At 40.5% G+C, this 26948-nt stretch overlaps 1 protein-coding gene across 12 annotated transcripts in view; it reads right to left on the bottom strand.

The window, feature by feature from the left end:
- The window catches only part of LOC134351811 (CYFIP-related Rac1 interactor B), a 197088-nt gene that overhangs the window by 14864 nt on the left and 155276 nt on the right, over window positions 1–26948 (bottom strand). For 11 of the 12 annotated variants that reach the window (XM_063058528.1, XM_063058516.1, XM_063058526.1 and 8 more), the window contains 5 exons: window positions 26558–26635; window positions 22736–22852; window positions 22568–22647; window positions 18798–18924; window positions 12870–12940 (listed from right to left, as the gene is read on the bottom strand). In XM_063058528.1, the coding sequence (XP_062914598.1) occupies window positions 12870–12940; window positions 18798–18924; window positions 22568–22647; window positions 22736–22852; window positions 26558–26635 (473 nt within the window). Of the gene's footprint in view, window positions 1–12865; window positions 12941–18797; window positions 18925–22567; window positions 22648–22735; window positions 22853–26557; window positions 26636–26948 lie in introns of those variants that run through there. The other variant, XM_063058525.1, reaches the window with a different exon arrangement.

Here is a 26948-nt window from a genome sequence, read left to right as displayed (position 1 = left end):
TCATGACTTTTGAACAGTTGTCTAATAAATATAATTTGCCTAGATCACACTTTTTCAGATATTTACAGATTAGAAGCTTTTTGAACACTACTTTATCTACCTTTCCGATATCACATCAAATTGAAGTTCCAAAAAATTTTTAGGTTTAAACCCCTTTCAGAAGAGTTTAATAGCAATTATTTATGATCTGATTACGAAAATACGTCTAGGTACACCTGATAAAATTAAATATGAGTGGGAAAGAGAACTTCAAATATCTTTATCAACAGAGAAATGGGAAAAAATTCTTCAATTAGTCAATTCAGTCAAATGTGTGCCAGACATGCCTTGATACAGTTTAAGCAACACACATCAAAGTTGCGGGCTGAAACGTCCTAGAGATGCCGCCTGGCCTGCTGCATTCATCAGCAACTTTAATGTGTGTTGCTTGAATTTCCAGCATCTGCAGATTTCCTCGGGTTTGCGTTGATACAGTTTAAAGTGGTTCATAGGGCTCACATGTCCAAGCATAAGTTAGCTTGTTTTTATTGCCATATAAATCCTATTTGTGATAGATGTAATTCTGAGGTAGCTTCCTTGACACATATGATCTGGTCTTGTCCTCTTTTAGAAAAATATTGGAAAGATATTTTTGATATTATTTCAGCAGTTCTGCGTTAAGATTTACCATCTCATCCTATCACTGCAATTTTTGGACTACCAGTGATAGACTCTAGTTGTTTATCCAAGTCAGCTTGCCATCTAATTGCATTTGTTACATTAATAGCCAGAAGATCCATTTTATTTAAGTGGAAAGATTCTAATTCCCCCACTACATTTCAATGGTTTTCCCAAACAATAGCATACCTAAACTTGGAAAAAACTAGGAGTGGTACTATGGATCCTTCAGTTAAACTTGAAGAAACTTGGAGGCCATTTATTCAATATTTTCATATGATGTAAGTTGACCCTTTCTGAATCCTTTGTAGTAATTTTTTTTCCATGTATCGAGGAGCAGAGTTAACGACAAATAATTTTAGCCGAGGTAATATGACAGCCCAAGCTTTGTTTGTTTTTTTTTAGTTTAGTTTCTTTTTAGTTTAGGGGGTTTTCTTTTTCTCTCTTTATTAATATCATTTTCGTGGTCAATTACTATGAGATTGGGAGGCTAAACTATATTTGCTACTTGGAATTTGTGCTTGTACATGTTAACTGTTATTATTGTAATCACGATCTCTATGTATCATTACTATTATTGTTATGTTTAATCTTGAAACATAATAAAAAGATTGAAAAAGAAAGGAAGGAATATTTCTCATTCCCAACAACATACCATAAATATTAGATATAGATCCATTATGGAAGGGTTTCAAATTAAAAATTGTATCAAGTAAATTCTTATCTGGACTTTTAGGAAATGTATGTACTTGAGAATGCAAAAAGTCTCTAATTTGTAAATATCGAAAAAAGTGATTTTTGTGTAGGCTATACTTAGCAGACAATTGTTCAAATGAAGAGAGACTATCTCCAACAAACAAATCCTGAAAACACTTAATACCCAATCTATTCCACTCTTTAAAAACTACATCAGTCATAGAAGGTTTAAAAAAAAGTTAGAAAAAATGGGACTTGAAAGTGAAAAACTCAATAAACCAAAATATTTTCTAAATTGTACCCAAATCCTCAAGGTGTGTTTAACTACAAAATTATCAGTTAAATTACTTAAAGATAAAGCAATTGAGGATCCGAGAAGAGATATGATAGAAAATTTATTAACAGAATTAGCTTCCAAAGAAACCCAAACCAGACAGACCTCTCGATTAATATAACCAAAACGTAAGATTCTGTATATTGACTGCCCAGTAATAAAACCTAAAATTGGGTAAGGATAAACCTCCATTCTTTTTAGCTTTTTGAAGATGAACTTCATTTAATCGAGAAATTTTATTTTTCCATACATAAGAAGATATAATGGAATCCAGAGAATCAAAAAAGGATTTAGGAATAAAAACAGGTACGGCCTGAAATAAATATAAAAATTTACCCAAAATATTCATTTAAATAGAATTAATTCAGCCAATCAATGATAAAGAGGGGTGACCAATTTGATTGTAGCTTCTTAACATAATTCAGAAGAGTAGAAAAATTTTCTTTAAAAAGGAATTTATAATTCCTAGTAATTGTTACGCCCAAGTAAATTGATTTCTTATCAATTAAGAAGACTCCACATTAGAAATGTAGAGCAAAAGGTCATCAGCATAAAGTGACACTTTGTGAGTAATACCCCTCCTTAAAATACCAGTGATATCATTAGATTCCCGGAAAGCAATAGCTAAAGGTTCTGAGACCAAATCAAAAAGCAAAGGACTCAAAGGACAACCTTGTCTGGTTCCACGTTGAAGTTTAAATGGTTTAGAATTCTGAGAGTTAGTAAGAACCTGAGTGGAGGGAGATAAATAAAGTAATTTAATCCATTGAATAAAATCAGGCCCAAAGTTAATTTTTTCTAAAGTTTTAAATAAATAATTCCATTCAACCCAATCAAAGGCTTTCTCAGCGTCTAAAGATATCAAACATTCCGATATCTCTTCAGAAGGAAAATAAATAACATTCAATAAACGATGAATATTAAAGTGGGAGTATCGATTTTTGATAAATCCGGTCTGATCATCAGAAATAATAGATGGCAAAATATTTTCAATTCTACAAGCCAGAAGTTTAGATAAAATTTTAGTATCAACATTTCCGAAAGAACTGAATGTAAGTGAGGTATAAGCAAAGAGGTAAAAGCCTTATAAAACTCTCCGGAAAATCCACCCTGAGCCTTCCCCGAGCGCAAAGAGTGAACCTCGGCAATTTCCTCATAAGAAATGGGTTGATCCAGCAATTTTCGATTATCATCAGAAAGTGTAGGAATATTTAATCAATCTAAGAAATTATTCATTACAATATTACCTTTAGGAGGATCAGAACAATACAGTTTAGAATAGAATTCTCTAAAAGTATCGTTTATTTCTAAATGATCAGATGTTTTATCATTAGCTTTACAAATTTTTCTAATTTGGCGTTTAACTATAAAGGTCTTTAACTGGTTAGCCAATAGTTTACCCGTTTTATCTCCATGAACATAAAACTGACTTTTATCTTTTAAAAGTTGAGTTTCAATTGGATAAGTTAAAAGCAGATAGTATTTTGTTTTAATTTCAACACGCTTTTTATATAAAGCAGGGTCTGGAGCCAAAGCATATTTTTGGTCTAACTGTTTCAACTGATTGGATAATGCAATTCTCTCCTTATTAGCTTTTTTCTTAACACTTGCAGTAAAAGAAATAGTCTGTCCTCTAATATAAGCCTTAAAAAGCATCCCATAAGACTAGAAGTCTATTCTAGCATATTCTCTTCAAAAAAAAGAGTATTTTGTCTCTCCAAAAATTTTTTTAAATCCTTATCAGATAACAGGGTTGGATTAAAACGCCAGAATCTGTTTATTTGGGAGACACCCAGAAGATTTAAAGATAAAAACACAGGAGCATGATCTGAAACAGCAATTTCTTTATATTCACAGGAACTAACCAATGGAATCAATTGACTATCAACAAAAAAAAAATTAATCCTGGAATACGTATGATGAACATAAGAAAAAAATGAGTACTCTTTATCTGTTGGATACAAAAAGCGCCGAACATCAACAATATCACATTTCATTAAAAAAGACTGGATAAAGGAGGCAGATCTACTAAAAGTCAATTGTTTAAAAGATGAATGATCAAAAAAAAAGTTCTAAACAACAGTTGAAGTCTCCACCTAAAACCAGAGAATACAGACTTAAATCTTGTAAAAGCGAAAAGAAGCGTTCAAAAAAACCTGAATCATCTATATTCGGGGCATACAAATGAGCAAAAACCATTAATTTATTATCTAATTTCCCTGACACTGTGCCAAACCGCCCATTGGTACCAGGCACTACTTTATGCTGAACGAAGGAAACTGAATTATCTATAAGAATCAAACTCCTCTAGCCTTAGCCTGAAATGAGGAATGAAACAATAAACCCTTCCAACGGATGAAAAGACGTAAATTATCACATTTACCAACATGTGTTTCTTGTAAAAAAAATAATTGAGACATCCAATTTCTTAATATAATTAAAAACCTTATTACGTTTCACAGGATGATTTAATCCTTTCACATTAAAACTAGGTAAATTAATAGAATGGTCCATTTTAAATATTGCTTAAGAGAGAGGTTAGAATAAAAACCGCTGGGGTGTATATTAAATCCAAACAATGAGCTTTAAGATAGAGTAACCAAGCAACAAATGCAGCTAAGAGAACCAAACAGCTGATAGAAAAAAAAATCCACCCCCCCACCCAAAGAAAAAAAGTCGACAAAAGGGCAGTCGACAGCTAAACCTACCAGCATTGCCCTCCCAAAGCAACTTACTGGCTGAGCTCCAAAAAATTTCCAAGGCTAACTGCATTCCAACAAGACATGACAATAAAAAAAAGAGCAAAATTAAACTTCTTTAAAAAAAACACATGAAGAAGTATAGTATAAAATATTTTAAAGAACTAAGAAAAGTCAGAACATATTAATTTGGAAAGTATTAACTCAATAAAAACTTATTAATGTTAAGTCCTTAATTTTCTAAGCAAAGAAATAAAAGTACAAAAAACTTAGATACAAAGGTACTCGTTGGAATTTAGAAGATTGAGGGGGGATCTGATTGAAATGTATAAAATCCTAAAGGGATTGGACAGGCTAGATGCAGGAAGATTGTTCCCGATGTTGGGGAAGTCCAGAACAAGGGGTCACAGTTTGAGGATAAAGGGGAAGCCTTTCAGGACCGAGATTAGGAAAAACTTCTTCACACAGAGAGTGGTGAATCTGTGGAATTCTCTGCCACAGGAAACAGTTGAGGCCAGTTCATTGGCTATATTTAAGAGGGAGTTAGATATGGCCCTTCTGGCTACGGGGATCAGGGGGTATGGAGGGAAGGCTGGGGCGGGGTTCTGAGTTGGATGATGGCCTACTCCTGCACCTATTTTCTATGTTTCTATGGTTTCTACACCAAAAGTTTAAAAAAAAACAATTGTTCATAAAAGAAAGTAATGAACAGTTAGACTGCTGATTCTCAAAAAAATAAGGATCCATCAGGCAGACGCAGCATAGATTTATATAGGGAGTTATTGAACAATTAAACTTCTGATACTGATACGGAAATTAAGAAATCCTGAGTCGAACAGAACTATTTCTGAGAGACATTTTTAAAAATGATTCTAAGACAAGCGGGGTAACAAAGAGAGGGTTTAACACCTTTATTATACAACTCCGACATCATTTTTTTAAAACTTGAACTGTTTATTCAACACCTCGGGTGAAAAATCCTCCACAATTTTGATCTTCTGGCCTTCATAATCAATCATACCTTTCCGACGACATTCACAAATTAAAAGTTCCTTTGTTTGAAAGTCGTGAAGACAAATTATCACTGAACGGGGTCATTCTCCTGAAGGGGTCTTGATACTGGCGATCTATGAGTTTGATCTATTTTAGGTGGAGATGTTAAAGTATTCGGAAATAAATTAGCCAAAAGGTTTGCAAAAAATTCCGAAGGCTGATTGCCTTTCCATTAACTCTTTAAGACCCAGAATACATATGTTATTTCTTCTGCTTCTATGTTCTAAGTCGATAATCTTCTGTCTTAAATGTTTCATTAGCCTTGGACTGTTTATCACAGATCTTTTTCAAGTCATCAGTCTTCGCATCTAAGATCGCCCAAGTGTCTTCATTCTCTTTTATCCATTTATCATGTTCACTTAAAGTTTTTTGAATAGAATCCAATTTTACATCCAATCGTTTAAATTCAGCACTGAGTTGCCAGAATTCCTGCTGGAACTCCTCTTAAAGTTCATTTTTATGCTTCCGAAGTGTCTCCAAAATAAATTCCAAAGTTACAGGAGGGTCCTCTTCCTTTTTAGTAGCATTGGCACGACTCATCGTAAAACAATATTGTGTTGAAAAGTAAGTTTTCAAAACAAGTTGGAAACAGTAAATTAAGTAGAGTAAGAGTAATTATAAAAACGCTGCTACTCCATCGGCAACCAGTAGGTTCTGAATCAGGTTGATTATCAGTGCTTTAAAAGGAATGGGGGGGGGAGGGGAGGAGGGGTGGTATTACTGGTCAGTGATACTATTACCGCTACAGAAAGGGTGGGTAATGTAGCAGGATCCTCTTTTGAGTCAGTATGGGTGGAAGTCAGGAACAGTTACTCTATTGGGAGTATTCTATAGGCCCCCTGGTAGCAGCAGAGATACCGAGGAGCAGATTGGGAGGCAGATTTTAGAAAGGTGCAAAAATAACAGGGTAGTTATTATGGGTGACTTTAACTTCCCTGATATTGATTGGCACCTGATTAGTTCCAAGGGTTTGGATGGGGCAGAGTTTGTTAAGTGTGTCCAGGACGGATTCCTGTCACAGTATGTGGACAGGCCGACCAGGGAGAATGCCATACTAGATCTAGTACTAGTTTATGAACCGGGTCAGGTCACAGATCTCTCAGTGGATGAGAATCTGGGGGACAATGACCACCGCTCCCTGGCCTTTAGCATTATCATGGAAAAGGATAGAATCAGAGAGGACAGGAAAATTTTTAATTGGGGATTGGCAAATTATGAGGCTATAAGGCTAGAACCTGTGGGTGTGAATTGGGATGATGTTTTTGCAGGGAAATGTACTATGGACATGTGGTCGATGTTTAGGGATCTCTTGCAGGACGTTAGGGATAAATGTGTCCTGGTGAGGATGATTAAGAATGGTAGGGTGAAGAAACCATTGGTGACTAGTGAGGTGGAAAATCTAGTCAGGTGGAAGAAGGCAGCATACTTGAGGTTTAGGAAGCAAGGATTAGATGGGTCTATTGAGGAATATAGGGCAGCAAGAAAGGAGCTTAAGAAGGGGCTGAGGAGAGCAAGGAGGAGGCATAAGAATTCCTTGGCGAGTAGGGTAAAAGAAAACCCCAAGGCGTTCTTCAATTATGTGAAGAACAAAATGATGACAGTAGTGAAGGTAGGACCAATTAGAGATAAAGGTGGGAAGATGTGCCTGGAGGCTGTGGAAGTGAGCGAGGTCCTCAATGAATACTTCTCTTCGGTATTCACCAATGAGAGGGAACTTGATGATAGTGAGGACAATATGAGTGAGGTTGAAGTTCTGGAGCATGCTGATATTAAGGGAGAGGTGGTGTTGGAGTTGTTAAAATACATTAGGACAGATAAGTCCCCGGGGCCTGACGGAATATTCCCCAGGCTGCTCCACGAGGCAAAGGAAAAGATTGCTGAGCCTCTGGCTAGGATCTTCAGGTCCTTGTTGTCCACGGGAATGGTACCGGAGGATTGAAGGGTGGCGAATGTTGTCCCCTTGTTTAAAAAAGGTAGTAGGGATAGTCCAGGTAATTATAGACCAGTGAGTCTTACGTCTGTGGTGGGAAAGCTGTTTGAAAAGATTCTAAGAGATAGGATCGATGGGCATTTAAAGAATCATGGTCTGATCAGGGACAGTCAGCATGGCTTTGTGAAGGGCAGATTGTGTCTAACAAGCCTGATAGAGTTCTTTGAGGAGGTGACCAGGCATATAGATGAGGGTAGTGCAGTGGATGTGATCTACATGGATTTTAGTAAGGCATTTGACAAGCTTCCACACGGTAGGTTTATTTAGAAAGTCAGAAGGCATGGGATCCAGGGAAGTTTGGCCAGGTGGATTCAGAATTGGCTTGCCTGCAGAAGGCAGAGGGTGGTGATGGAGGGAGTACATTCAGATTGGAGGATTGTGATTAGTGGTGTCCCACAAGGATCTGTTCTGGGACCTCTGCTTTTCGTGATTTTTATTAACGACCTGGATGTGGGGGGTAGAAGGGTGGGTTGGCAAGTTTGCAGACGACAGAAAGGTTGGTGGTGGTGTGGATAGTGTACAGGATTGTCGAAGATTGCAGAGAGACATTGATAGGATGCAGAAGTGGGCTGAGAAGTGGCAGATGGAGTTCGACCCGGAGAAGTGTGAGGTGGTACACTTTGGAAGGACAAACTCCAAGGCAGAGTACAAAGTAAATGGCAGGATACTTGGTAGTGTGGAGGAGCAGAGGGATCTGAGGATACATGTCCATAGATCCCTGGAAGTTGCCTCACAGGTAGATAGGGTAGTTAAGAAAACTTATGGGGTGTTAGCCTTCATCAGTCAAGGGATAAAGTTTAAGAGTCGTGAGGTAATGATGCAGCTCTATAAAACTCTGGTTAGGCCACACTTGGAGTACTGTGTCCAGTTCTGGTTGCCTCACTATAGGAAGGATGTGGAAGCATTGGAAAGGGTACAGATTAGATTTACCAGGATGCTTCCTGGTTTAGAGAGTATAGATTATGATCAGAGATTAAGGGAGCTGGGGCTTTACTCTTTGGAGAGAAGGAGGATGAGAGGAGACATGATCGAGGTATACAAGATAATAAGAGGAATAGATAGAGTGAATAGCCAGCACCTCTTCCCCAGGGCACCACTGCTCAGTACAACAGGACATGGCTTTAAGGTAAGGGGTCGGAAGTTCAAGGAGGATATTAGAGGAAGGGTTTTTACGTTGGTGCGTGGAATGCACTGTCTGAGTCAGTGGTGGAGGCAGATACACTAGTGAAATTTAAAAGACTACTAGACAGGTATATGGAGGAATTTAAGTGGGGGTTTATATGGGAGGTAGGGTTTTAGGGTTGGCACAACATCGTGGGCTGAAGGGCCTGTACTGTGCTGTACTATTCTATGTTCTATCACCGGCATGTGACGTGAAATTTGTTAACCTAGCAGCAGCAGCTCAATGCAATACATAATATAGCAGACAAAAAAAAGATAAATTTAATAATAATAAATAAACAAATCAATTACAAATATTGAATATATTTTTTAAAACTTGCAGAAAGAGAAATACTGTATATTTTAAAAAAATGAGGTATTGTCCAAAGATTCAATGTCCATTTAGGAATCGGATGGCATAGGGGAAGAAGCTGTTCCTGAATCACTGAGTGTGTGCCTTCAAGCTTCTGTACCTCTTACCTGATGATAACAGTGAAAAAAGGGTATGCCCTGGATGCTGGAGGTCCTTAATAATGGACGCTACCTTTCAGAGACACCGCTCCCTAAAGATGTCCTGGGTACTTTGTAGACTAGTACCCAAGATAGAGCTGACTAGATTTACAACCTTCTGCAGCTTCTTTCAGTCCTGTGCAGTCGCCCCTCCATACAAGACAGTGATGCAGCCTGTCAGAATGCTCTCCACGGTACAACTATAGAAGTTTTTCAGTGTATTTGTTGACATGCCAAATCTCTTCAAACTCCGAATGAAGAATAGCCACTGTCTTGCCTTCTTTATAACTACATCAATATGTTGGGACCAGGTTAGATCCCCAGAGATCTTGACACCCAGGAACTTGAAACTGCTCACTCTCTCCACTTCAGACCCCTCTATGAGGATTGGTATGTGCTCCTTCGTCTTACCATTCCTGAAGTCCACAAATCAGCTCTTTCGTCTTACTGACTATTGAGTGGCAGGTTGTTGCTGCAGCACCATCCACTAGTTGGCGTATCTCACTCTTGTACACCCTCCCATCACCACCTGAGATTCCACCAACAATGGTTGTATCGTCAGCAAATTTATAGATGGTATTTGAGCTATGCCTAGCCACACAGTCATGTGTATTTTAAGAGTACAACAGTGGGCTAAGCACACACTCCTGAGGTGCAGCAGTGTTGATCATTAGCGAGGAGGATGTGTTATCACCAATCCGCATATATTGTGGTCTTCCGGTTAGGAAGTCGAGGATCCAATTGCAGAGGGAGGTACAGAGGCCCAGATTCTGCAACTTCTCAATCAGGATTGTGGGAATTATGGTATTAAATGCTGAGCTATAGTCAATGAACAGCATCCTGACGTAGGTGCTTGTGTTGTCCAGGTGGTCTAAAGCTGTGTGGCTAGCCATTGAGACTGCATCTGCTGTTGACCTATTGCGGTGCTAGGAAAATTGCAATGGGTCCAGGTCTTTGCTGAGGCAGGAGTTCAGACTGGCCATGACCAACCTCTCAAAGCACTGTTGATGTGAGTGCTACTGGGAGATAGTCATTAAGGTGCCCCCACATTATCAAATTTTTTTCAAAATTATAACTCTTGATCTAATTGGCTCATCCTTGGTCTTTTTTCAGCAACTAGATTCTATGAATTGTTTTGACATGTTAAATAAATCCTGGTTGTTAGCCAACATGTTGAGTCGTTCCTTGTATTGACAATCACATCATAAATTTGTCTTTAATGTATGTTTTTTTAAGAAGGAATATATCACATAAAAAGTGTTGCACATTTCTGATTATTCCAAAAGCAATACATCATACTATTATCAGAACATGCAAAAGCTCAGGTGTGTGGCGAGTGAAAGATTAGAGACCAGTCAGGAAGGCATCTGGAGATACAGCACAGTAAAAAGCCTTTCCAGCCCAATGAGCCCATGCTGCCCAATTAGAGACATGTGACTAATTAACCTACTAACCTATACATTTTTGGAATGTGGGAGGAAACCCACATGGTCAGGGGAAACTGTACAAACTCCTCATAGATAGCAGGGCTTGGACCCACTGGTGGTCGTTGGTGCTGTAATAGCTTTATGCTACGCTACTATGCCACCCTTAAATTCACGTTCACTCAAAAGCTCATTTCTGGGTTCAATGGGGCATGAAGGTTACTAATTGGCTCACTTTAACCAATTCAGTTGCCAGACAGAAGGATGCAATTGATGGATGGATAAAGAAACAGAGTTGCTGGTTGGGCAGATGTTTCAATAATTTTGGTTACCGAAAAGCCTGATTCACAAATGCAAAATGGTAGGTGGGTCTGGGGGTGCTGAATGTAAATGATCGATGTGTGTAACATGGCATTACGTAATGAAAGACAGTGTTGCCTACAGACACACTTGCATGGATGTATGTAATGTTTAACAAACCTTTCTTAAAGTAGTTAAGTGTAAGTCCCTGCATACATTCCCATGTACATATTTAATTCACGATTGCAATGCATGAATTCTACATAATTTAGAATTGGCAATATTGTGCACTACTGCTTTACAACAATTTCTTACTTCAGATAAAGCACAAGTTCATTACTAAGTCTTAAAGTTATAGAAAAATACAGAACATGATCAGATCCTTCAGCCTATCTAGTCTGAGCTGAATCATTCAAACTGACTACTCCCATCAACCAGCACCTGGACCATAAGCCCTCCATATCCCTAACGTACATGTACTGATCCAAACTTAATGTTGAAATTGAGCTTGCATGCACCACTTTTGAGCTGGCAGCTCATTCTACACTCTCACAGCCCTCTGAATGAAGTTCTTCCTCATGTTCCCCTTAAACTTTTCACCTTTCGCCCTTAACCATTGCCTTCTAGTTGAAGACCACCCAACCTCAGCAGAAAAAGCCTGTTTGCATATCCCTTATCTATACCCTTCATAATTTTGTATACATCAATCAAATCTCTTCTCAATCTCCCATGTTCCAAAGGTTAAAGTCCTAACCTATTTAATCTTTCCTCATAACTGAAGTCTTCCAGTCCTGGCAACATCCTCGTAAATTTTCCTCTGTACTCTTTCAACCTTATTTACATTTTTTCTGTAGGTAGGTGACTGAAAATGCACACAATACTCCAAATTCAACATATTTCAACATAACATCCCATCTCCTGTACTCAATACATTGATTTATGAAGGCCAATGTGCCAAAAGCTTTCTTTACGACCCTGTGATGCCACTTTCAATGAATTATGTACCTGTATTCCCAGATCCCTTTGTTCTACCCTACTCTTCACTGCCCTACTGTTCACTGTGTAAGGCCTGCCCTGGTTGGTCCTACGGAAGTGCAACACCTATCACTTGTCTGCATTAGATTCCATCTGCTATTTTTTCAGTTAGTCTAGATCCCACTTTGATAGTCTTCCTCGCTGTACACGGGCTTCCAGAGGCAATCATCAACTACCACTCTCTGGCTTCTCCCACAATGCCAATGTCTAATCAAATTTATTACCTCATCTTGAATGCCAAGTGACTGACCCTTCTTGACCAACCTCCCATGTGGGACCTTGTCAAATGCATTGCTAAATTCCATGTAGATAACATCCACTGCCTTGCCTTCATCAACATTTTTGGTTATCTAGATGATTAGTTAGACATGACCTGCCACATACAAAGACAAGCTGACAATCCCTAACCAGTCCATGTCTATCCATATGCTCATATATCTGGTCCCATAACAATAAGTTTCCAACTACTGATGTCGAGCTCACCAGTATATAATTTCCTGGGTTTATTTTTAGAGCTTTTCTTAAACAGCAGAACAACTTTAGCTATCCTCCAATCCTCGGCTACCTCACCTGTCGCTAAGGATGATTTAAATATCTCTGGTCGGGCCCCTGCAATTTCTGTGCTTGCCTCCCACAGGGTCTGAGGGAACACCTTGTCAGGCCCTGGGGATTTATGCACCCTAATTTGCCTCAAAACAGCAAACACATCCTCCTCTGTAATCTGTGTAGGGTCCATAACCTTGCTACTGCTTTGCCTCACTTCTATAGACTTCGCATCCATCTTCCAAATAAATATAGATGCGCAAAAAATCCATTCAAGATCTCCCCTATCTCTTTTGGCTCCAAACATAGATAACTATTCTGATCTTCCAGATCTTCTAACATTAAATAATTATGTGTTCCAGGGAGTGCTGTGCACGTGGTATAAAACTTCAAAATTCCTTACTAAGTGGTTTGCAATTTACATTTCTTACTTTTTCTGTAATATTTAAGGCAATAATTATAATTACCTGAGAGCATTCAAAAGGCCTTCTACACTATTTGGAGGCTGATCCTTTAAGACTTTTATGCAACCTTTCATCTGTAAAAATAAAAACAGTATAACCTTTAGTTTCTTTAAAGGTGTAAGTTTGTTACTTCAGCATATTTAGAATATCACTTTTACTATTAGAACATTTTGCTGAGGCGGCATAAACTACCAGGCAGTAATTCAAGCTGTAGTAAATGTTCCCAAAGACAATCAATATTTGAAACTAACATAAACACAAAAAAATCTGCAGATGCTGGAAATCCAAAGCAACACATCAAAAACTCAGCAGGTCAGATAGCATCTATGGAAATGAATTAACAGTTAACTTTTCGGGTTGACATCCTTCTTCAGGACTGGAAAGGAAGGGGGTAGATGCCAGAATAAAAAGATGGTGGGATGGGGGTAAGGAGGACAGTTAGTAGGTGATAGATGAAGCCAAGTGGGTGGGAAAAATGAAGAGCAGTAGAGGAAGGAATCTAATAGGAGAGAAGAATGGACTACAGGAGAAAAGGAAGAAGGCAGGGCACCAGGGGGAGGTGATAGGCAGGTGAGTAGAAGGCATAAGAGGCCAGAGTGGGGAATCGAGGAAGGGAAAATTTATTTTGCCAGAAGGAGAAATCGATGTTTATGCCATGAGGTTGGAGGCTACTTATACAGAATATGAGGTGTTGCACCTTCGCCCTGAGAGTGACCTTATCGTGCCATAAGAAGAGGCCATGGATCAACATATCAGATCAGGAATGGGGATAGGAATTAAAATAATTGGTCATTGGAAAATTACACTTTTGGAGGATGGAGCACAAGTGCATGATAAAGCAGTTCCCCAATATATGATGTGTCTCACCAATGTAGAGGCCGCCATTTTGGAAGTACCAGATACAAGAGGCAACCCCAAAAGATTCACAGATGAAATATTTCCTCAACTGGTAGAATTGTTTAGGGCCCTGAATGGAGTTGATGAAAGAAGTGAATGGGTAGTTATAGCATTTTGGTCACTTGGAGGGATAAGTCCCAGGAGGGAGGATTAGTGGGGAGGTATGAATGGACAAGGGAAACACAGATGGAGCAATTCCTGAGGAAATCAGAGAGGGTGTAAGTGGGGGGGGGGGGCAGTAAAGATATGTTAGGTGGTAGGATCCTTTTGCAAATGGCAGAAGTTGCAGAGAATGATGGCATGTGAGTGTGGCAGGTTACGACAAGAGGAACTCTATCCTTATTAAGGCAGCAGGAAGATGGGGTGAGCGCAGATGCTCAGGAAATGGAGGTGTGGGTGAGGGCAGCATCATTGGTGGAGGAAGTGAAACCCTATTCTTTGAAGGAAGACATCTCTGAAGTCTTGGAAAGGAAAGCCTCATCCTGGGAACAGATCTGGCCGAGACGAAGGAACTGAGAAAAGGGAACAGCATTTTTATAGGAGATGGGTAGGAGGAGGTATAGTCAAAATAGCCATGGGAATTGGTAGATTTCTAAGAGATGTCAGTTAACAGTTTGTCTCCAGAGATGGAGAGAGAAAGATCAAAAAAGGGCAGGGAGGTGTCAGAAATGGACCATGTGAATTTAAGGACAGGGTGGAGGCAAAGTTGATGAAATTGACGAGCTCAGCTTGGGTGCATGAAGCAACACAAATGCAGTCATCCAGGTAGCAAAGGAAGAGTTGAGGAGCATTCATGGAATGTGGACTGTTCTATGTAGCCAACAAAAAGGCAGGCACAGCTGGGCCACAACGACCCCTTGAGTCTGGAGAAAGAGGGAGGAGATGAAGGAAAAATTGTTGAGGGTGAGGACCAGCTCTGCCAGACAGAGGAGATGGTGGTGGGAGGGGAACTAGTTGGTTCTTTTGATGAAAAAGCAGAGAGCATTAAGGCCTTCTTGATGGGGCAGAGAAGTGTATAGCAAATGAACATCCATGGTAAAGAGCAGGTAGTCAGGACCAGAGATTTGAAAGTTGTTGAAGAGATCCGGAGCATGTGAAGTGTCATGGATATAAGTGGGAAGGGACTGAACCAAGGAGGAGAGAATGGAGTCGGAGTATGAAAACACGAGTTCAGCAGGGCAGAAGCAGGTAGGGACAACAGGCCTACCAAGAAAGTCAGGTTTGTGGACCTTGGGTAGGAGGTAGAAGGGAACAGTGTAGGGTAGGGGAATTATAAGTTTGGTGGCAGTGGATGGGAGTTCTCCAGAGCTGATGAGGTCATTGATAGTGTTGGAGACAATTTTCTGATGATGCAAAATTGGGTCCTCTTCAAGGAGTAGATAAGAGGAGCTGTCTGAGAGTTGCCACCTGACCTCAGTAAGGTAGAAGTCAGTCCACCACACTTCAACAACATCCCTTTTGTTTTCAGGTTTGATGGTAAGGTTGGCATTGGTGCGGAGAGAGTGGAGGAGAAGTGTGCAGGGAGGGGTAAAGTTGGAAAAGGAATGAGGAGTGCTGATCTTGAGCTAGTTGATGTCTCATCGACAATTAGAGATGAAAAGATCCAGATCAGGCAGGGAACCAGAGCAGGGCGTTCAAGAAGAGGAGGATTGGATAAAGGAGAAGGGGGTCATCAATGAAGGGTGTGGATTTTTTGTCAAAGAAATGGGCTTGGAGACCAAGGCAATAAAAGAAGAGTTCAGCGTTGTGACAGGTGCAAAACTCGCTGAGATGCGGGCGAAGGTGGACAAAGGTAAGGCCCAGCTGAAGACACAACATTCTGCCCTTCAGCCCACAATGCTGTGCCGAACATGTACTTACTTCAGAAATTACCAAGGGTTACCTATAGCCCTCTATTTTTCTAAGCCCCATGTACCTATCCAAGAGCCTCTTAAAAGACCCTATTGTATCCGCCTCCACCACAGTCGCCGGCAGCCCATTCCACACACTCACCACTCTCTGCGTAAAAAACCTAGCCCTGACATCCCCTCTGTACCTACTTCCAAGTACCTTAAAAATGTGCCCTCTCACGTTAGCCATTTCAGCTTTGGGAAAAAGCTTCTGACTATCCACACGATCAATGCCTCTCATCATCTTATATACCTCTATCCGGTCACCTCTCATCCTCCATCGCTCCCAGGAGAAAAGGCCAAGTTCACTCAACCTATTCTTGTAAGGCATGCTCCCCAATCCAGGCAACATTTTTGTTAATCTCCTCTGCACTCTTTCCACATCCACATCCTTCCTGTAGTGAGGCGACCAGAATTGAGCACAGTACTCCAAGTGGGGTCTAACCAGGTTCCGATACAGCTGTACCATTACGTCTCAGCTCTTGAACTCAATCCCATGGTTGATGAAGGCCAATGCACTGTATGCCTTCTTAACCACACAGTTAACCTGTGCAGCAGCTTTGAGTGTTCTAGGACAGGGACCCCAAGATCCCTCTGATCCTCCACACTGCCAACAGTCTTATCATTAATTCTATATTCTGCCATCATACTTGACCTACCAAAATGAACCACTTCACACTTAACTGGTTGAACTCCATCTGGTACTTCTCTGCCCAGTTTTGCATCCTATCAATGTCCTGCTGTAACCTCTGACAGCCCTCCATATTATCCACAACACTCCCAACCTTTGTGTCATCAGCAAATTCACCAACCCATCCCTCCACTTCCTCATCCAGGTCATTTATAAAAATCACAAAGAGAAGGGGTCCCAGAACAGATCCCCGAGGCATACCAACCTCCATGCAGAATTATACCGGTCTACAACCACTCTGCCTTCTGAGGCCAAGCCAATTTTGGACCCACAAAGCAAGGTCCCCTTGGATCCCATACCTCCTTAGTTTCTCAATAAGCCTTGCATGGGGTACCTTACCAAATGCCTTGCAGAAATCCATATATGTTACATCTACTGCTCTACCTTCATCAATGTGTTTAGTCACATCCTCAAAAATTTCAGTCAGGCTCGAAAGGCATGACCTACCTTTGATAAAGCCATGCTGACTATTCCTAATCATATTATGCCTTTCCAAATATTCACAAGTCCTGCCTCTCAGAATCTTTTCCATCAACTTATCAACCACTGAAGTAAGACTCACTGGTCTATAATTTCCTGGACTATCTCTACTCCCTTTCTTGAATAAGGGAAGGATATCTGCAACCCTCTAATTCTCCAGAACCTCTCCCGTCCCCATTGATGATGCAAAGATCATTGCCAGAGGCTCAGCAATCAACTTCCTCGCCTCCCACAGTAGCCTGGGGTATATCTCTTCCAGTCCCGGTGACTTAACTTGGTGCTTTCCAAAAGCTCCAGCACATCCTCTTTCTTAATGTCTATATGCTCAAGCCTTTCATTCACTGTAAGTCATCCCTATAATTGCCAAGATCCTTTTCCGTAGTGAATATGAAGCAAAGCATTCATTAAGTACCTCAGCTGTCTCCTCCGGTTCCATGCACACTTTTCCACTGTCACACTTGATTGGTCCTATTCTCTCACGTCTTATCCTCTTGCTCTTCAAATACTTATAAAATGCCTTGGGGTTTTCCTTAATGCTGCTCGCCAAGGCCTTCTCATGGCCAAGTTGCTGATGTTCGAGGTCTGGGCTGGAGCTGAAAGCCGCGCAATTTACAGTCTGAAGGCATCCAGGATCATTGGAACTGGACTTAGTGACAGTGGAATCCACAGTCTGGAGCTCACCTCACCTTAAAAGGGATAGACTTACTCCTGTTGTAACCTACCACCCCATGAGCTTCTCCATCCAACACATCATTCTCCACAGCATCCGACATCTCCAAAGGGATTCTACCACCAAACACGTTTACTTCCCATCGCCCTCCACACACTCTCCACTTTCCAAAGGGATTTCTCCCTCCATGATTCCCTCGTCCATTCGTCCCTCCCCACTAATCTCCATCCTGGCACTTATCCCTGCAAGCAGCCACAGTGTTACACCTGCCCATTCTTCTCCTCCCTCGTCTCCACAAAGTCCTTCACTGGTGAATCTACTGTATCTGGTGCTCCTGATGCGGCCTCATCTATACTGATGAGACCCATTGTAAATTGGGGGACTGCTTTGTCTAGCACATTCGCTCTATCCGCCAAAAGTGGAATTTCCCAGTGGTCAACTATTTTAATTCCTATTCCGACAGGTTGGCCCATGGTCTTCCTTTCTACCGTGATGAAACCACTATCAGGGTGAAGGAGCAATACCTCGTATTCTGTCTGAGTAGCCTTCAACCTGACAGCATGAATATCGATTTCGCCTTCTGGTAAAGGTCTTTTCCCTCCCTCTTCCATTTGCCACTGTGACCTCTTACTTCTTCTCACCTGCCTTTCACCTCCCCCTGATGCCCCTCCATCTTCCCTTTCTCCCACGGCCCACTCTCCTTTCCAATCAGATTCTTCCTTTCCAGCCCTTTACCTTTCCCACCCACCTGGCTTCATCTATTACCCTCTGGCTATCCTCCTTCCCCTCCCCCACCACCTTTTTATTCTGATACCACCCCACCCCCACTTCCTCTCCAGTCCTGAAGAAGGGTCTCGGTTCAAAATATCGACTGTTTATTCATTTCCATAGATTCTGCCTGACCTGCCAAGTTCCTCCAACATTTTATGTGTGTTGATTTGAAACTAACAGCTTGAAGAGATAACAACATACATCAAAGTTGCTGGTGAACGCAGCAGGCCAAGCAGCATCTATAGGAAGAGGCGCAGTCGACGTTTCAGGCCGAGACCCTTCGTCAGGACTAACTGAAGGAAGAGTGAGTAAGGGATAAATCCCTTACTCACTCTTCCTTCAGTTAGTCCTGACGAAGGGTCTCGGCCTGAAACGTCGACTGCGCCTCTTCCTATAGATGCTGCTTGGCCTGCTGCGTTCACCAGCAACTTTGATGTATGTTGCTTGAATTTCCAGCATCTGCAGAATTCCTGTTGTTTAAGCTTGAAGAGATAAATGACAATACAATTAGAATCAACGTAGGTTGAACTCACATCTATTTTAGATGTTTTGGCAAATGCCCCAACTGGATGCACGTGATCATAAAGAATGATAACGCCTACCATCACCCTCAGACAAAATGATACTGTTTCTTCATTTGCAAATCTGCTCTTGTATTCCCTATAAATGAAGAAATAAACCAGACAAGCATTTCTATGATTTTGACATTCAGTTTCACTTTAAAACAAGAGTGCCTTATTACCATATACCAACACATCAGTAATTGTAGAAATATTTTTTGGGTAATATTGGCTAATATAACCAATTACTTTACCTCACCAAGTTGACTGGATTGAATAAGGCTCACTATATGATACCAAATGAAACAATGACACCCATGCTAGATTACATTAAATATTGTAATTTGCTTCATGCAAAGAATTTGATAGCCAATTTGTAAAACCCCATATAAAATTACACAAATGTTGCTACAATGGAAAGGTCATATCAGTAAATTTTTGGCATCAATAAATACTACTTATCAATGCTTTAAGTGGGCAGTGAGCACAAGGGATGAAGACATTTAGTGTGAATTACAAATCTCCAGGGCTCGCTGGGTGACTTAAACCTGCTTGTTTCACACACAAGACAACTGCCCCTTAGCATCCCTTTTATTTTCAATCATTTTTTAGTCCTATATATAGATTGCCATTTAAACTTGCTTTATACGATTAGAACTTAAAACTATGGATTAAATTACCCCTTTAATGATAATTGTTAATGACTGGCACTCAATCTCATTGATACAAAGTCAAAAAAGCATCATTACCAATATAATAAAATCATTAGATTTTAAAAAGAAATTCACATTTTCTTTTCCTCCTTCCCATTTTGCTCATAATTCTATACCTCCTCTGCTGTTTTACTTTCTATTTCTAACTTAATGTTAATTTATCTCTCCCCCAATACTGAGATAGGCCTGAAACTGATAGCACTCTGTCATTATCAGCTTGGCATTGCTGGTTAGAGGGGAGATTAACGCAATAGAAAGGAAGGACATTAGCCGGGGGGATGGTGAATCGATATGGGTAGAGCTGCATAACACTAAGGGGCAGAAAGTGCTGGTGGGAGTTGTGTACAGGCAACCTAACAGTAGTAGTGAGGTTGGGGATGGCGTTAAACAGGAAATTAGAAATGTGTGCAATAAAGGAACAGCAGTTATAATGGGTGACTTCAATCTACATGTAGATTGGGTGAACCAAATTGGTGAGGGTGCTGAGGAAGAGGATTTCTTGGAATGTATGTGGGATGGTTTTCTGAACCAACATGTCAAGAAACCAACTAGAGAGCAGGCCATTCCAGATAGGGTATTGAGCAATGAGGAAGGGTTAGTTAGCAATCTTGTCGTGCAAGGCCCCTTGGGTAAGAGTGACCATAATATGGTGGAATTCTTCATTAAGATGGAGAATGACATAGTTAATTCAGAAACAAAGGTTCTGAACTAAAAGAAGGGTAACTTTGAAGGTATGAGATGTGAATTAGCTAAGATAGACTGGCAAATGATACTTAAAGGGTTGACTGTAGATTATGCAATGGCAAGCAATTAAAGATCGCATGGATGAACTACAACAATTGTTCATCCCAGTTTGGCAAGGTAGTGCACCTGTGGCTGACAAGGGAAATTAAGGATAGTATCAATTCCAAAGAAGAAACATACAAATTAGCCAGAAAAAGCAGCACACCTGAGGACTGGGAGAAATTCAGAGGAGGACAAAGGGCTTAATTAGGAAAGGAAAAAAGATTACGAGAGAAAGCTAGCAGGGAACATAAAAACTGACTGTAAATGCTTTTATAGATATGTGAAAAGAAAAAGATTGGTTAAGACAAATGTAGGTCCCTTACAGTCAGAAACAAGCGAATTCATCATGGGGAACAAGGACTTGGCAGACCAGTTGAATAACTATTTTGGTTCTGTCTTCACTAAGGAGGACATAAATAATCTTCTGGAAATAGTAGGGGACCGAGGGTCTAGTGAGGGTCAGTCTAGGGAACTGAGGGAAATACATGTTAGTAGGGAAGTGGTGTTAGGTAAATTGAAGGCAGATAAATCCCCAGGGCCAGATGGTCTGCATCCCAGAATGCTTAAGGAAGTAGCCCAAGAAATAGTGGATGCATTAGAGATAATTTTTCAAAACTCTTTAGATTCTGGATTAGTTCCTGAGGATTGGAGGGTGGCTAATCTAACCCCACTTTTTAAAAAAGGGAGAAAGAAACCAGGGAATTATAGACCGGTTAGCCTGACATCGGTGGTGGGGAAAATGCTAGAGTCAGTTATCAAAGATGTGATAACAGCACATTTGGAAAGCGGTGAAATCATCGGACAAAGTCAGCATGGATTTGTGAAAGGAAAATTATGTCTGACGAACCTCACAGAATTTTTTGAGGATGTAACTTGTAGAGTGGATAGGGGAGAACCAGTGGATGTGGTATATTTGGATTTTCAAAAGGCTTTTGACAAGGTCCCACACAGGAGATTAGTGTGCAAACTTAAAGCACACGGTATTGGGGGTATGGTATTGATATGGAAAGAGAATTGGTTGGCAGACAGGAAGCAAAGAGTGAGAATAAATGGGACCTTTTCAGAATGGCAGGCAGTGACAAGTGGGGTACCGCAAGGCTCAGTGCTGGGACCCCAGTTGTTTACAATGTATATTAATGACTTAGACGAGAGAATTAAATGCAGCATCTCCAAGTTTGCGAATGACACAAAGCTGGGCGGCAGTGTTAGCCATGAGGAGAATGCTAAGAGGATGCAGGGTGACTTGGATACGTTAGGCGAGTGGGCAAAGTCATGGCAGATGCAATTTAATGTGGATAAATGTGAGGTTATCCACTTCGGTGGCAAGAACAGGAAAACAGATTATTATCTGAATGGTGGCCGATTAGGAAAAGGGGAGGTGCAACGAGACCTGGGTGTCATTGTACACCAGCATTGAAAGTGGGCATGCAGGTACAGCAGGCTGTGATAAAGACAAATGGTATGCTGGCATTCATAGCAAGAGGATTCGAGTACAGGAGCAGGGAGGTACTACTGCAGTCGTACAAGGCCTTGGTGAGACCACACCTGGAGTATTGTGTGCAGTTTTGGTCCCCTAATCTGAGGAAAGACATTCTTGCCATAGAGGGAGTACAAAGAAGGTTCACCAGATTGATTCCTGGGATGGCAGGACTTTCATATGATGAAAGACTGGATCGACTAGGCTTATACTCTCTGGAATTTAGAAGATTGAGGGGGGGATCTGATTGAAACGTATAAAATTCTAAAGGGATTGGACAGGCTAGATGCAGGAAGATTGTTCCCGATGTTGGGGAAGTCCAGAATGAGGGGTCACAGTTTGAGGATAAAGGGGAAGCCTTTTAGGACCGAGATGAGGAAAAACTTCTTCAAACAGAGAGTGGTGAATCTGTGGAATTCTCTGCCACAGGAAACAGTTGAGGCCAGTTCATTGGCTATATTTAAGAGGGAGTTAAATATAGCTGTGGCTGAAGGGATCAGGGGGTATGGAGAGAAGGCAGGTACAGGGTTCTGAGTTGGATGATCAGCCACGATCATACTGAACGGCGGTGCAGGCTCGAAGGGCCGAATGGCCTACTCCTGCACCTATTTTCTATGTTTCTATGTTTACTCGCAGCTACTTACACATGGAAGAGGCAAAAGAAGACAAACTAGGGCACTTGCTACAACATCCTAGTCTAGTCAGTGGCATCTGGGCCATAACGACATCTCTGAAATAATTACCAATAAGAAACATGTCCTACTCACGGTGTCTCCAGCATAACTCTGCACACACTTGCCATTGTGCTTAAGCAGTCAGTCGTGTTTTCTATAGGTAGAGACTTGTTCTACAAAAGATTTTTTTTTAAAGTATCAGCTTTATTTTTCACATATACATCAGACTCTATGCATATCAGGCCACATCAATATACTTACATCTGAAACAAACTTTGTTGTGGCATCACTCAAGGTTTTTAGCATTGGAGTTGCTTCAGCATAAAACAAGGACATTCTGTTGGCCAATTCATTATTTACTTCATTTTCTCCTTCTGCCTACAAATAAAAAAGTACTTAACTTTGTTTAATAAGTGCAAAAAATTAACTGAAATCACCATGAATAAATAAATTCACAAGTACCTAAAGAACTGTACACCATATAATGTGAACCTACTTTGCCATTCACTAAGATTATTACCATAGAATTCCATTTTCCTGCCCTATGCCTACATTCTTTGATTCTCTTAGTGTCCAAAAATCCTTTTTGTCTTGTGTTTCATGTTGATGTTCATTGACTAGGTATCTGGAGCCTGCTGTACATAATTCCAAAGATTTAAGATCCTTTAAGTGAAAACATTTCTCTATGTTATGAGACTGCCAACCCAAGAAAGAATATCTATGTCCTCCAATTCTTGAGTTTTCGTGACCATCAGCTCATTTAAGCAATGTTACCGAGGATAAGCACTTGATCTAATGTACAGGACAATGGTCCAAGAGTAGGAAAGTAGGATTAGTTCTTTCTTAGGATGGTAGGATACAATGGGGAAATAGTTTATTTTAATGAGTTTGCACACATTTATATGTATGGGAGAGGAGTGGTGTAGGATAGTGTGGGAAAAGTATGGAAGATGCATAGAGATGATAGTGGGGAGAGTGATCGGTTTGAACCAAAGTGTAACTGGATCAGTTTCATAAATATTCAGATAGCAATGAGGAGTTATAAAGGAGTGTGACAGATTGGCTTGTTGTGTAGTCTTACAACAATCTCGTACTCAATGTCAGTAAGACCACTGAATTGATTGTGGACTCGAGGAAATGGAAGTCGAGGAAAGAAACACCAGACCTCATCAATGGGTCGGCAGTGGAAAGAGTGATCAGTTTCAAGTTCCTGGGTGTCAATATCTCTGAAAATCTATCCAAGGCCCAACGTATTGATGCAATCGTGAAGGAAGTGCACCAGCTGTTATATTTCATTAAGATTTGGTATGACACAAAGACTCTAGCTAGTTTCTGCAGTTGTACCATGGAGAGCATTCTAACTGGTTGCATCACTGTCTAGTATGGAGGGGCTACTACACAGGACTGGAAAAGCTCCAAAGGGTTGTAAACACAGCCAGTTCCATCATGGGCGCTAGCTTCCTACCATCGAGAACATCTTCAAAAAGTGATGCCTCAAGGCGGCAGAATCCATCATTGGGGACAAACACCATCTATAAGTTTGCCAATGACACTGTTGCTGGCAGAACCTCAGATGTGATGATATACACAAGTGAGATAGATTGGCTGCTTGAATATAGTCGCAGCAACCACTTTGCACTTGACATCAGTGAGACGAAGGAATTGATTGTGGAGTTCAGGAAGGGCAAGTCGAGGGAACGCACACATCAGTTCTCATTAAGGTGGAAAGGGTAAGCACCTTCAAGTTCCTGGGTGCCAACATCTCTGAAGATCTATCCTTGGCCCAACCTACTGAATCAATTACAAAGAGGGCATAATAGTGGCTATAGTTCATTGTGAGTTAGAGGAGATTTGGTATGTCACAAGTGACTCCAGCAAGTTTCTACAGATGTACCATAGAGAGGATTCACAAGTTGCATCATCATCTGTTATGAAGAGGCCACTACACAGGATTGGAAAAAGCTGCACAGGGTTGTAAATTCAGCCAGCTCCATCATGGGCACTAGCCTCTCCATCATTGAAGAAATTTTCAAAAGATGTGCCTCAAAAAGGTGGCATTCATCATTAAAGACACCCACCACCCAGGACACACCTTCTTCTCATTACTACCATCAGGGAGGAGGTACAGGAGCCTGAAGACACAAAATCAACATTTTAGGAACAACTTCTTCCCCTCCACCATCATATTTCTAAACAGACATTAAACTCATAAACACTACCCCACTATTTTTGCTCTCTTATTGTACAACTTATTTCTCTTCTATTTACATTTAGTAAAATGTATAGTATATTTTATTTATTGCACTGTACTGCTACAGCAAAACAACACATTTCATGACATATGTTAATGCTAATAAACCTGATTCGGAATACTGTGGTTACAAAATAAAGTCAAAGGACAGAGCATTCTGCAACAAATGAATCACGTCTTCCTTTCCCAGAGTCTCTCTTATCATCTAAGCACATCAAGAGAGTGCTAACAACATCATTCCAACTGCATTGGAACAGGTTCAACATATTTAATATTCACTACTACTTTACCACAGACACACAGTGCCATCACTGTGCACTGCAGCAACTCACCAATTACACCTACAAATGCAAGGCATTACTACCATCTGCAAATTTTTATCGAAGTCATTTGGCATCCTGAAATTTATCACTAAATTTCTAACATTTCCTATCCATTCTAACACTATGGGAGTACTTTATTTACCTGTATTTCAACATTTTAAGCTCCCTCTCACCTTCTCAACGCTAACTTGAAAGCACCATAGAAAGAAGGAAAATTGTTGCTAGGACCAGTGGATTTTGAGTTATCAGGTGACATTGGGTAGGCTGAGACTGTTTTCCTTAGAGTGAAGATTGATAATGGCTCAGGTGACATTGGGTAGGCTGAGACTGTTTTCCTTAAGAGTGAAGATTGATAATGGCTTTGTTTTTCCCCATGGTAAGTATCCACACCGCCCCCCGCCACCTCCAGAGTAGTGGAGTCAAAAAACAGAGGCCACAGATTTAAGGTGAGGGGGAAAGACTTAAAGGGGAACCTGAGGGGACAACTCTGTATATAGAGGATGGCAGGTGTCTGAAATGAACTGCCAAAGGAAATTGTAGAGGAAGGTATAATGATGTTTAAAAGCAATTAGTCAGATATCTGGATAGGAAAGCTTTAAAGGGATATGCTCTATAACTCTATAAACTCCTATGCTTTATAACTTTATGACTTTAAAATTAAAACGAACAATCATGCTCAAAAATTTGCAAGTACATCAAAATAGATAGCAAAAGTGATTTTTAATGAACTTTTAAAACATTTTAGACTGTAAATGAAGATGCTAATATGCACGTGATTAAAAATGAAATGTCATAAATCTAAGCTGCCTCAAGTATTTCAAAATTTCATATTTATCAAGTGAAAAAGGAATGCAAATATACTGCAAACAGTTGTTTTATAGTCAGGGAAAATACTAGAACACATTGAAGCTTTGTTAAAGTGCAAAGGAGCATAACAATTTCAGTTTTATTATGCAAACAGCAAGAAGAGTTTGCACAAACACGAGGAAATCTGCAGATGCTGGAATTTCAAGCAACACACATCAAAGTTGCTGGTGAACGCAGGAGGCCAGGCAGCATCTCTAGGAAGAGGTACAGTCGACATTTCAGGACGAGACCCTTCATCAGGACTAACTGAAGGAAGAGCTAGTAAGAGATTTGAAAGTGGGAGGGGGAGGAGGAGATCCGAATTGATAGAAGACAGGAGGGGGAGGGATGGAGCCAAGAGCTGGACAGTTGATTGGCAAAAGGGACATGAGAGGATCATGGGATGGGAGGCATAGGGAGAAAGAAAAGGGGGAGGGGGGGGAGCCCAAAGGATGGGCAAGGGGTATAGTGAGGGGGAATAATGAGAAGAATTTGCACATTAGTTCACAATCTAATAAGATTTAAGAAGAATAGAAAAGTGCACTTCGTAGAGAAGGAAATCAGAATAGCAATATCTGGACCTCCAGTTTAATAGCACTTCTTCATACCCCAAAAGTTACTTTCTGTTTTCTTTTGCCAGAAAATCCTAAACATTTGACTTACTGGAACATTGTTGATCCTCATGCGACTTAAAGTTCTCCTGTAGTAGCTGAAATCATTCTGTATAGCAGGATTTGTCATCTGTATAATTAAGTGAAATTAATTTTGCTTTTCCTGCTTAAAATTCAATAACATAAAACATTTATATATATATACACACACACACACACACAAAATATACATATGCATTGAGAAGTGATTGTTATACAAGTCGACCTTCACTAATCTGGCACCATTGGGACCTGAAGAGTGCCAGATTAGTGAAAATGCCCAAGTACAGAAGGATCACATTAAGCATAATCAGTGCCGGGTTGTTGAAGGAACCGGATTACAGGTAGTCCAATTAGTGAAGGTCGACTGTATCTAGAAAACATCAGTGTTGATGGACAAAGTC

The sequence above is a fragment of the Mobula hypostoma genome, chromosome 9, assembly GCF_963921235.1.
Source record: "Mobula hypostoma chromosome 9, sMobHyp1.1, whole genome shotgun sequence".
Taxonomy (NCBI): Eukaryota; Metazoa; Chordata; class Chondrichthyes; order Myliobatiformes; family Myliobatidae; genus Mobula; species Mobula hypostoma.
This window is presented reverse-complemented; position numbering and strand designations above follow the sequence as displayed.